The sequence below is a fragment of the Protopterus annectens genome, chromosome 7.part0 (genome assembly GCF_019279795.1).
Source record: "Protopterus annectens isolate FY-2018-M chromosome 7.part0, PAN1.0, whole genome shotgun sequence".
NCBI classification, from domain to species: domain Eukaryota; kingdom Metazoa; phylum Chordata; order Ceratodontiformes; family Protopteridae; genus Protopterus; species Protopterus annectens.
This window is the reverse complement of record NC_056739.1, coordinates 314,550,127-314,563,232: the sequence shown is the minus strand read 5'-3', so window position 1 is coordinate 314,563,232 and position 13,106 is coordinate 314,550,127. Positions and strand designations below refer to the sequence as shown.

The following is a 13,106-nucleotide window of genomic DNA, read 5'->3' as shown; positions in this document are numbered from 1 at the left end:
CCATTAATTTCTGTAGTGAGTTCCCACTGAGGTACATCAGTCCTTTTTATATGCGATTCAGTCCCACAGTGACATGTAGTACCACTGCTAGTTGATGCCACAACTACTTCTCCTGTCCCCAGGATGACCATCTCTGACATATAATGTTTTCTGCAGCTGTTGCAGCCAACATTTCTGTGATGAGATATAAGACAGGCACATGTGGTATTTTTAATATGTGCTGCTCCATGCCCACATTAGAAGATGCATAGGCAATCTCTAACCTTAACTGAAGCATGGCCTTCATGAACACTTAAAATAATTTTAAGAAAGTTCATAAACACATTAAAAAAACCTCAGAAATATACTCTGGATTTGTATATTACATTCCTTGGGTTCCCATTTAAATTTCAAGTAGTGAAAATGCAGTACTTAGAACATTGAAAATGTAATTGTAATTAGGAGGGCAATACAGACCAAGTTAGAAATTTCTGTACTGTAGAGAATTCCCTCTTCTCTGAGGTAGATGGATTTATTTAATTAATTTATTTATTTTACATTTGTTGACCAGGAATGTCTTACTGAGCTATAGCCCTTTTTCAGTGGAGGCCCGGGGAGAAAAGCTTCAAATAGTAAAAGCAATTTTATGTAACATAAAATAAACAGTAATTTAATAAGACTTACAGTAGTCACTAAGTTAACAAGTCAAAAATCAAAAGGAGATAACAGCAGTACTGTGATATAACTAAGGATACAAATGCATAGGAAGTTGCATAAAAATCACGGGGAGATCTAAGAGTTAGACTAAATAAGAAGTAAAGGTGGGTGGAAAGAGCTCCACGTGTTAGGGAATGCAGGTAGCTTACCCCTGCAAAACACTTTAAATGTATCACACTAAGTTTTATAATGTCATTTCTTTATTAATCAGAACTGTATTTAAATTTAAAACATTAGGATTCACATTATCAAATTTCACACTTCTGACAGTAAGTCCACATGCTTTCTCCCAACGTGTTCTATAGATTAATTAATCCATCTGCATTAACAGGCTGCTGCAGTATAACAGTCCACATGGAATGTTTGGAATAAGTACTATTATTACCTGATTTCAGACTTTAAAAACAGTAAAAAAATCAAGGAAAAATTAATTCAAACATTTGAACTAAAACAAGCAAGGACTGCATTAAAAAAAAAAAACAGTTTAATTTGCAATCAAGTACTGTCTATCAGCAAAACTAAAACACATTTTGCAAGCACTTGTCATCCACTTTAGTAAAAAGAAAACTGGGCTGCATTTTAAGTGCTGTGAATTTAGGAAAAAAAGCTCTCTTTTTGAGCTAAAATAATTGAACATTAATCATTGTAATACGGTGTGGTATTATATTTGGCAAGCAGAGTCCTTTAATAAAAATATCCTGAAAAAAATATATTTAGCTAGAAGAATAAAATGACACTGTGGATAGCCTGGCTTCAGAACACTGATCTCAAGATTTCTGTGGCATCTTTCACACACACTATACTAAATTAATTGTAGCATAGACACTGAATGCAAAATATAAGGGGAAACAGTACTGGACCATCAGTTTCTGAATGGAACTACGATAACATGAAAAGCTGAACAGAAATATCCAAACACAAATGACTGTTAGCTGTAGACTCGCAGGAAATGTAGGCCTAGAAGCTAGGAAGTCTATAGAAACTACAGTCTTTGGTACAGCTTGAGTTGGGCCTCCTCATTTTCTGCAGTGCCTCCTTAGTAAAGACTAGAGCTATTGACATCCAGGCGCATGATGGTTTGTTTTCCTTGCCCCAGACAGGAGCATTCCTGTCATAATTTTGAATAAGGATGGCCAGCTATCCAAGTCTGAAAGAGCATATTTCACTGTTTTATGCCATTTTATAAACAGCATTTGCAGTAGTAATGCTCTTTTTGGCAAACAGGGCTATTGTTAGAGATTAACCTAGCTCCTTACATTGTTTTGGAAACAAAGCCTCCACCTTCTGCTACAGAATAACCTGACACCAGATGATGATGCCTGGTCTTTAGGCCTGTCAATCTGTAATCACCTTCTTAGTGAAATAAGTGAAGCTAAAGAAACCACCCCTTTTGACAGGAAATTGCTACTTCACCTTAATGAAAAGGTCAGATGTAACTGCTTCTCCTACATTTGTTTAAATCTTCCTCAAACATCTAATCTCCCTTGTCTGGCTTTGAATCATATTCATTTACACATGAACATACCAGACCTTAACACTGCTAAAATTACAGCTTTTAATTACCCTTTTAAATATCAGCTTAGCTGACGTTTTACTACTAGAGGTATCTACATTTAGCAAGAACAACATTTCAGCCTTTCTAGCTTCTCTCTTTGTAAAGTTTTCTTTTGTTTTTTTTTATTGTTTGTATGGCCGTGGTCTAAAACCTGATTCACTGATAAACATCTAGCAAAGAAATCTGTCGTAAATGTAAAAGGTCTTGGCAGAGAAAATGGGTGAAAAACAAAGTTTAGAAGAGCACAACACAATTATTTTACTTCACCTCTATGTGGGAACTGTGTCTACCATGCACCCTACTATTATGTTTTAACTTCAAAATTACCATTTCGGTAGACACTGAAGTAAGGATATGGCAACACAGCGAATTCTTCCATCAGGCTTCTTTACTGTTAGTAGGCTACAGTTCGAACTATTTCAAATGTAGCATTGCTATCCTTTGTATTAACAGAGGTTACTGCAGTATAACAGTTCACACAGAAAAGTACTATTACTGCCTGTAATAGTACAAAGTACTGTACAACCCATGACTTAATAGCATTTTTATATCAGACACTGCTTTACCCCAGGTGGTACGGTACTTTGTCTGAGATTATGTGGTTTTCAGAAAAGGGAGAACTTGAGTTTCTCTTTTTTTTTTAATGTTTTACTCATCTTTGAGTTTGTGTGACCTTATAGGAGTATAGGAGTATATATACATAGGGGTGTGATGGCAGATCCCCTACATTTGGGGGTGTATGGCTCTACAAAAAAGACTAGTGTTTTGCAGTACTTTTGTTGTACAAAGTATTCTGGTAATATACTTTTACATTTTACATGTTTTTGGTTATGATATTTTGCATCTTGACTGAAGGAGAAGCAATGTTTTTATTATAGATCCCCTTGTCACAGAAATTCTTTGTTAAAAATATCCAGGAATCTATCTTCAGTAAATTAGGCCTCAAACAACTGCTCTCATACCTGTCATTTGTCTTTGTATTCTTAATGTTGTCTGATTTTTTGTTTTCTTTTAGGCTCTGCCCCAGGTTGTGGCTGAAAATGGATCACGTTATTCATCCAGTTAACAAACATTAAAGAACTAAGTAATATTTATAACAGTCACACAGAGAGACATAGAGATGAGAGACGATGACAGAGAGTAAGATAATGCAGTGAATGCCAACAATATTTGCTTTATACTTTTTAAATGTTCAGTGAACACTTTAATTTACTCCATGGAAATGGAAGAAAGGTATTATTTATCCATAGTCAGATATGGCCTTGTTTAAACTAAAAAAGCGAACAAAGTTATTACTTAGCCTGACCTGACTGGACGAAGGAAGAGTTTGGTCTGGAATTTTGGCAGCTTAAGCTTGATTGATGATATAGCTCTTACAGATCCGAAAAAGGGGAGAAGGAGGACTTCATCAGTCACAAGCCAGCTATGTTTCCTGAAGAGGCAGCTGGGGCTACAGCACTACCTGGTAGTCTGACTAACTGATGTGGAGTCATTTTTCAGAGATCTAACATTAAATGCTTTCAGAACAGCAGGATTCTATTCATCTCAAATACAATAAAATGAAAATGTATTTACAGGGATTCTACTGGACCTTGCTTTAAGAACCCATTTTATACACTCCAACGAGAAAGGAGCAGCTTATATAATATGAGGCCTGTATCTGCAGACTGACCTACTTGGGCTCAGTCTGAATACAGTCTATGTGGATCAATGCCTTCCCTAGTTAAAACATTATAAATACATGAATAAATGAATATATATTAAGATCAACAAAAACATCAGGTCTCTCCTGCCCTTGCAGTCATGTCTTTGAAGTAAAATAACTATGTTTTTTCACAGAGACTTTTAGAGTCAATTCTGATGGTTAGACATATTAAAGGACACCACTTATTGCAACCACTAAGGACACTGAAAAAGCATGCCACTAATTCCCATTAGGAATCCACTTCAAGTCACAGGTATGACCATTACTATGTGCAGAGAAAGTGAAGTTCTGTCAAGGCTCACATACAACCCACAAACACCAACAGTTTGAATAGCAGTAGAAATGACTATGGAATGGTTCTCATTACCTCTATATCTACAAAGAAAGACAGCAGTGTGTTTCTTGACCTTAACATTGCCTAGATAACTTGATTCTGACATCTAAGTGTTCAGATTTTGAATTACATTTGTACTAGTGTTTTATTATAGCAGTAACCAATGACATCAGTGTGGTATATTGAAAATTTACCTATGGCTGGTGTGGTTTAATTGCGAGGGCGAAGCTTGAGTGATTAAACAAAACCAGCCATGGGTAAAGCTTCGATATACAACACCCAGGAGTCAGTTATTGCTATTATAGAATGACATTATTCAAGAAAAAAGCTACTTACTTTTCTTAAATGATGTCTTTGTATGACGGCTCCGTGGTGTTCTTCCACTTTCCTTGGATACCCTGCTGCTTTTTTTGATGTGCTACACATGCATATTAGACGTATGTTCCCATGCTTATGCAGTACATTGGTGCTTTGGAAAGGAAGCAATGGAGAAAGTAAGATCTCTGTTGCTCATTTCTTTTTTTTCAATAAGGTAGACATTCTGAGACTTTAAAGGTCCAAGAGAGACAGAATGGAGAAAATACAAGGAACATCAGGTACATTTCTTTAGTTCTGAATAATGTACGTAATTTTCCTAGTATTTTCTCCATGCTGTCTCTCTCATACCCTCAGAATGTCTGGATTTCTGATTTTATTATTATTTTTTTTTTTTCATGGTGAAGAAAACTTAAAAAGTAGCATATAGTAATGGCAAAAAGTCTGGGCAACTGGACTTCTTTCCATTGGTATATGCTCGACTTATAACGGTCATGCTGGTTGGGCTGACCATTTGGTATGCTTGATTTTTTAATGTTAATGGCCAGTCATTGTATAATTGATGTTATTAACTCTCTAGAGCTTTTCTCCCCAGGCCTGTGCTGAAAATGGGTATTTATTACCCAGCCAGACTTTCCGAGTAAACAAATGTCAATAAATAAATAAATAAATAAATACAAGAAATACAACAAATGCATTTGCTTCCATCGGAAAACAATTCCTAGCAAGCCTAAGCACTTTATGAAGATACAATAATGTAGAAGATATACCACTCCCTTAAACCCAATGTGGTCCACAGTCTGAATTTCAGTGGCTGCCTGGGTGCCAGACCCACCCAACACTGCTAGAGGAACTCTCTGCCATAGATGGATCTTCCCCATCACTTCATTAATCAGCATTAAACTACCATTATGTTTTCTTCTCATGCTACCCCTACAAAATCCAAATTACTGCTCCACACCTCAATCCTTAAAACTCCTTTTGAATTTACTTATTTTAGCTTGAAGTTTCCTGTCTTGAGACAAACAAACTCTTTCTGGTTGCCTTTTCTTCTCTTTATAAAATATTCATACTTGATTATGTCAAAGCATAAAGATTTATCCACTGATTTCTATTACTCTCAGTAGCACCTGACTTCTGCTATCAGAGGGCAACCAAGACATGAATTTAATTCATACAGGACTTTTTTTCTCCTTCTGCACTACCCAATCCATCTAATCCTTCTGGTACTGTAATCGGTAGTTACTACTGCCTCATATTAATACCTCTCCCTGTTAACTCCTTGATTCCTGATACACATCATCTCTCAAGACTTATATCACTATTCCTGAAATACAGCTTCCCATACACACTGACAGCCTTCCTTCAAACACTGTCCTCCCCATCCCCATCTGCTTAGACAATGACAGCCTTCCTTCAAGCACTGCCCTATCCCATCCCTATCTGCCTATATACTGACAGCCTTACTTCAAATACTGCCCTTCCCCATCCCCATCTGCCTATAGACCGACGGCTTTCCTTCAAACACCACCCTCCCCCATCCCCATCTGGTTATACACTGACAGCCTTCCTTCAAATGCTATCCTCCCCCATCCCCATCTGTCTATACACTGACAGCCTTCCTTCAAACACTGCGCTTTATCCCCATTTGCCTATATACTGATGGCCTTCCTTCAAATGCAGCCCTTTCCCACCCCCATCTGCCTATAGACTGATGGCCTTCCTTCAAACACTGCCCTCTCTCATCCCCATCTGCCTATACACTGAAGGCCTTCCTTCAAATACTGCTCTCCCCATCTCCATCTGCCTATAGACTGAGGGCCTTCCTTCAAATACCGCTCTCCCCCATCCCCATCTGCTTATACACTGACAGCCTTCCTTCAAACACTGCCCTCCCCCATCCCCATCTGCCTATAGACTGATGGCTTTCCTTCAAATGCTGTCCTCGCCCATTCCCATCTGCCTATACACTGACGAACTTCCTTCAAACAGTGCCCTCCCCATCCGCATCTGCCTATACACTGATAGCCTTCCTTCAAACACTGCCCTCCCCCATCCTTATCTGCCTATAAACTGATGGCCTTCCTTCAAATACTGCAGTCCTCCATTCCCATCTGCCTATACACTGACAGCCTTCCTTCAAACACTGCCCTCCCCCATCCTTATCTGCCTATAAACTGACGTCCTTCCTTCAAATACTGCAGTCCTCCATTCCCATCTGCCTATACACTGACAGCCTTCCTTCAAACACTGCCCTCCCCATCCACCTATACACTGATGGCCTTCCTTCAAACACTACCTTCCCCCATTCCCTTCTGCCTTTCTGCTCACATTGCACTATATGAACAACTTCAAGCTGGCTCCATTTTATTATTAATTGTAGTAAGCGGTTAATTAGTTAAGACCCATTAGGCAAAAATGTCTAAATGGAGACTGATTAGTTTAGGATGGCGCAGGTTAGCAGTATAAAACCTTTATGCTCAGAGTTACATTTGTTATCGCCCCATTTCCAATGCATCTTTTAGTTGACATATTATCTGCTGTCATTGTTCATTTACTATTGCCATCTGTTCCTCTCATCTTACTCTCTTCCCTAAAACTACCCATTTACTCCATTCACCCTTCTGTCTATGTGAGGCACCTAATTTCTTCTGTTATTCGGCCATTGATTGTAACTTAGTTATTTAGCCTTATTTTCCAGTTCCTCTGTGTCTACTAATGCTCTACTGTTTGTCTTCCATCAGAGTTATCACTCCAAAGCTCAGCTCCCCATTAAGTGACCCTCTTCCTTTCAAGATTTTTTTGCTCTAAGGACTTTTTATTATGTCAAGTTTTCAGCTCATGTACATAATTTGGTAATCAATCCCACCTTACGCCCCTAAGTCAAACAGTTGTATTCTAAACAGTATATTTTAATCACCTTTCCCCTGTCATACCCTCTTCAACCTTAATCCACCCATCCTGACCCCCAACTCATTCCAGTATTACGTTCAACACAGATTTCTGCCTCCTCTCAATCCCTCACAATGAATAAAACATCTGCATTAGCTAGTAAACCTACATTACTAATCACCTAATGAACTAACATACCTTGTTGCAAGTATATCTGGCTCTTAGTTAGGAGTTCAGAAAAGCTGTACTAATAACAGTATTCTGTAGCAGTTATTTCAGTAACTTACCCATGTACTCGTTAACTAAATGTTCCATGTACCCAGATGTAATGATAAAACAACATACAACTTAGTACACATTTCAAACAGTGCAGAGTTCTATCCTATGTTGTTTGTAGCTGTATTGCTATTTGATGAATATATATTACACATATAGTATTTACAAACTACATGTGCTAACTTACAGAACATTACAATAAATCATTAAAGGGGAACTCCAAATATCATCACCAGCCATCCATAACTACCACCTTACTTTGTGGTTACTACATAAGTTTTATATCTCAACCCTTATATTCAAGGAGGTCCTGCCAAAAGAACAAGAGAGGAAGGAAAGAAGAAATTGGCTAAAATAAATAAATAAACTTTTCCAGATCTTCAGCAATTTGAATATCACTGTTCTTTTACTTGTAGCCAGTTAGTATGCTACTTCATCTCCAAAGTAGCACTTCTCATTTCAACTACCTGTGGCAACTGCAGACCCATGCACCCCACCATCTGCACCAATACAAAGTTTTAAAAGACTTTTTTCTTACACTGTCCTAGCAAGGATTCTTTCTAGTTCGTGAGCTGTGAACCATGAAATCGGCAGTCCAACAAGCCGCATGATGATTTTGCCAGTCCCTCTTTTTCCCATATACACTGATACTGTATTATATGTATTTCCATTTGCAGTAGCAGTAGCTTCCTCAGAGTAGGATTCTATTTTACAAGAGCATACCTGTTCCACATCGCCTTGTAATGGCGTACAGCAATCTGTGTATAGCATCCTCTGAAGCATGTACTAAGCACTATCTCACATTTCTCCTAAAGTATAATTCATATGACAAACATGGACACCACTACTGCATTAGGGTACATTATTTCATTATGAAAAGTATGTGATTTATGCATATTCGGTGTTGATATTTTGTACACTTACTTTTTAGTCTGCATTTAGTCATTTATACTGTATATGTATTGTATGATGTATACTACACTGCATATTTTTACTTTTCAGTTTTTGCATTTTGGTTTTACTTCTTTGTAATCTATTGTGCCTTAGTTCTGTAGACAGCTATCTGCATGCCTCTGCCTTCTGGCCTGGGTCATGGCTGAAAAGGGTCCATGAGCCAGCCCACTTACCCAGATGAGAAATGATAAAGAAAAATTAAACAGCATAAAATGAATTAGAATTAGAAGCTATGAGAAATAAAGGCTTTCCTACAACTAGTCTTCAAACTGGTTATACAACAGAAGGAACAGAATCTCCATTTGAATGTTAAATGATAGACAAGCTGGGACTCATAGGGTATTCCATCCACTACTTATCCTTTATCCACCATCTGCAGATTAACAGTACTTGTTCCCTGTTAGAAGACTGCAGTAAATACTGTCCTATTCTAGACTGCTTTATCTGATTGCACTGTATGCTTATACTGTTAATGCAACTGATTAAACCTGTACAAGATAAATTGCTTATACTGAAATTGACACTGGCGAAGCTGCCCACTGAGAAGGTGAGCTGCAGGAGTATGACTTCTTCATGCTACCGCTCTACTTCTCACTGCTAAGAATTTCACAGAATACCACATTTTTTGCATCATATTTTCAGTCTATTCCTCAAAAATACTGCAGTTTTATGGCAAGTCATTGTGGACTGCAGTCACTAAATAATGGCAGTCATTAAGAGTTTCAGACTTCATATCCGACAGAAAAATCTATGCTAGTGCAAAACATGTTATTCCAGCAACCTCCTAAGTTTACAGTAGCAATATGTAAAATCTGGTCCCTATTTTGGCTCTTTTACCCCAATTATTTTTATTTTTTCCCATGTGTGGACAGGTGATCTGCTGTGGTGACCCCCTAACCGGGAAAAGACGAAAGAAGAAGAAGTATTTTTATTTTTCCCAGAATTCTTGTGCAATGAAATTGAGAGGTATGATGTGTGCTTATGCAAGAAGTATAACAATGGATGTACCTGATGGTACAAATTATCAAACATTTGGGGATAGCTCATTTCATAATATACTGGGATTCCTCAAAGTGGTACGGAGCCTGAAAAAATCAGCCAACATTCTGTGATATGACAGCAGTTGGTGGCAAAGTATATTTCACCCTACTGTGCATGTTTCTCTTTCTTAATCAGGTAAATGCACTAAGCACAGCTGCCTCTTTTCAGATGCAAAGCAGGAATATGTGTTCAAATGTCATGGACACTGCAATGGAGATGTACTAAAACCATACATAAATACTGTTTGATGGTGCTTCTGTAACCCAGCTGTATCTGACATGGAGCCATTCTGAATCACTGCTTTGGCCACAACAACAAACTACAAATTGATAAGTGACTTCCTCAGTCTCATTGGACATGTCATTTGATAGAAAAGCAGGCTCTCCAAATGTTAGCTGTGCAAAGAAATATCACCTAAAGCACTTTCAGTCAGAGTGCAGTTTTCCCTTTTCTCCACTGTTCTGCAACCCTGGAGTAGGTACAGTTTAAGCTCGGGGGGGGGGGGGGATTTCCACCCACTTTGGGTGTTTACCCTTAAAAAAAAAACATGTACTCTGAAATTTGCTAGAAGTGTTTTCAGAAAGATTTTTTTTCAAAGTTATCATCTGAATTATTTGCTAACAACCGAGCAACACCAATCCAGTCAAAACACAGAAGGCAAAAGGTACAAGGATAAAGATCATTAGCAGCTCATTGCCTCAGTCCTCTGTATTAATCTGACAGTCTTTCAGTGGGTATAAAGAGGGGAAACAAGACTGTCACTGCATTATAAATCCAACCAGACCATTTCCCAAATATGCATCTGGTCTAATATTTCAGAAGGACTTACTGTTCCTCATGATAAGTCAGTAAAAGGAGCTGGGTTCTTATGGTTTAGTGGTGGCAGGTTGTGTTTTTTATTTTAGAAGTAGGAGAAAGAAAGAAAGTTCTATTTTGCTCTGAACACTGAATGCAGTGTGTCTTAGCAATGGCCTGCCTGAAAAACAAGACCAGAACTGTACTCTTTTTACAATCAGTATACTAATATTTTGCTGTTGGTACTTCTGTTAGGCATGCTCCCTGTCAGCCTCCTAGGGTGACCTTGTTGACGTAGTGAGAACATAACATGATATCCTAAAAAGCAGCAAGTAAATGACAAAAAAATGAAAAGAGTAACTGTTTCTTAGCTTTTACTTATTACCTTGAAATCATCCCGCACTAGTGTACTCTCCGGAGAGGTAGTAGGCGCCGATGGTCTCTCCTTCTGGCTGCAGTCAAGTTGGATCAACTCTTTACATTCTGTATGACATGTGAACTTGCAATCTAGAAAAGAGAAACAATTAAAAAATCAACATAAATTAGGAAGGAGATGGGGTTATTTCTTTGCAAATCTTGGCAACAGCAGTAGTACATTGTCATTATTAAATTATAGTAAAAGTTACTACGTTGTATGATATATGGATACACAACATATACAGAGCACTTTGATTTTAAGCAGTTGTGGTATGAAAAAACCCGTAATAACATTTCCATGCAGGGAATAAAGAATGCTGTAAGTAAAACCTGGGAATCTACAGTTTCCAATGATATCTAGGAAGATCAATTTAAAAAAATGTAAAATGATTCAATTCCATGATACAGAGTGGTGGATCCTGACTGGAGCATGGGTGCAAGGTTAGTAGTTCTAGCATCTGTGGAATCAGGCTGTGGGATGGGAAAAGAGTGGCATTTCAAAAGTTCACCTATCCTGGGAAGAGTGGAGGGTTCAATGAGATCTGGGCAGGGTTTAGCACTCACTTTAAAAATAAGTGCACACACAGACAGAAGTCTGTGAGATTCTATAGTTGCACAATTACATACCTTATATGTGAGGTATGGGTAGGGCAAAACCCAGCAGTTGTCTTTGTGGCAGCAGTATGGCATTACACAGCAATGCCTTGGTCTTCCCTCTGGCCAAGATTATTTGATCAGGCCCAAGGGAACAGCGGACCTCATGAATCTGGAGATCAAGGAGACGGAAAGAAAAAGCAACAGGAACAATTGATAGTCAGCCTTGCAGAGGGATGAAAATTATATTAAAAAGCTTTTTGGAAGGATTTCTCGAGTTGGGAAAACTCACGCCATAATCAACTAACCCAATGGGTGCTCTATGTACCTCTCATAGATTTAATAAATTAGAGGGGTGGGAATTTCAGTGATATATTCCCACATGGTGTACCCTACAATATAAAAATATTTTTCTCATGCTTGTGAGTTTTAAGTATATATATATATATATATATATATATATATATATATATATATATATATATATATATATATATATATTTTTTTTTTTTTTTTACATTTTGCTGCCAAAATATTAGATAGCTCTAATCTTCTGAACTCAGATGACATAGATAAGAAATGCAGAGAGGTAAGAAAGCTACCTATTTTCAGAAGAAAGAAAGAAAATATTATTTGAATATATGAAGAACTAGTGAAGTCAGCTTTGTTTTCCAATATGTAGCATTTTGATGGTGAGTAGATAACAGGATTTGGAGATGCTGGTGTAGGGGAACAGAATTTGGTCAGATATGTTTATTTATCTCACCTCTTACTTCCCTTTTAAATTTTACAGCTAAGAGACAAAAAAAATCCACAAATTCTGAAACAGATTTTAGGCTTTCTATGGACCAGCCTGTATCACTTCTTTGTCACAGGATTTCCAGATTATTGAATGATTCCATCATTATTATTGGTATGTTAAAATTAAAATCAGCAAACCTATTAAAACAATACTGTTTAAAATGAAGTGAAATACTTTTTACAGTTCTTAATATTTTATACTATAACCCTGATTCTTAGTGCTCTTTTTATATTGTTCCTTTAAGTAAGTGATTTGAATCAGTTAACTTTGGTCATGCGCTATTCCATTTTTTTTAAATACTGATTCTGTGTGTTTTTGTAATTTATTGTGCTGAAGTCCTTTTAAGTTTTGTACAAAAGTGTATGAGCAGTAAACTTTGGGTGATATTTTAACACCTTTATTAAATTATCACTTAAGACATAGGCACAGATATACATTGACAGAAAAAAAAACACTAACATTTGTTACATTCATATATCATTCATTATACATTATATTCATGTTTGTATATATATATATATATATATATATATATATATATGTGTGTGTGTGTGTGTGTGTGTGTATGTATAATATATATGTATATTGTATAATATATATGTATATATAGGTTCATAGGTTCATGGCCCTGGAGCCTTTACAAGCCTAGCCCATAGGAACACCCTGGCATCGTGCCACCCTACCTTAGTTCCCAGGGCCTCTATCGAGTAGAGACACTGGAGTGATCCCC

At 37.3% G+C, this 13,106-nt stretch overlaps 1 protein-coding gene across 1 annotated transcript in view; it reads right to left on the bottom strand.

Annotated features, from left to right (window-relative positions):
- The window catches only part of RASSF5 (Ras association domain family member 5), a 757,171-nt gene that overhangs the window by 368,633 nt on the left and 375,432 nt on the right, over positions 1-13,106 (bottom strand). The window contains exon 2 of the mRNA XM_044076858.1: positions 10,949-11,070. Coding sequence (XP_043932793.1) covers positions 10,949-11,070 — 122 coding nt within the window. The remainder of the gene's footprint in view (positions 1-10,948; positions 11,071-13,106) is intronic.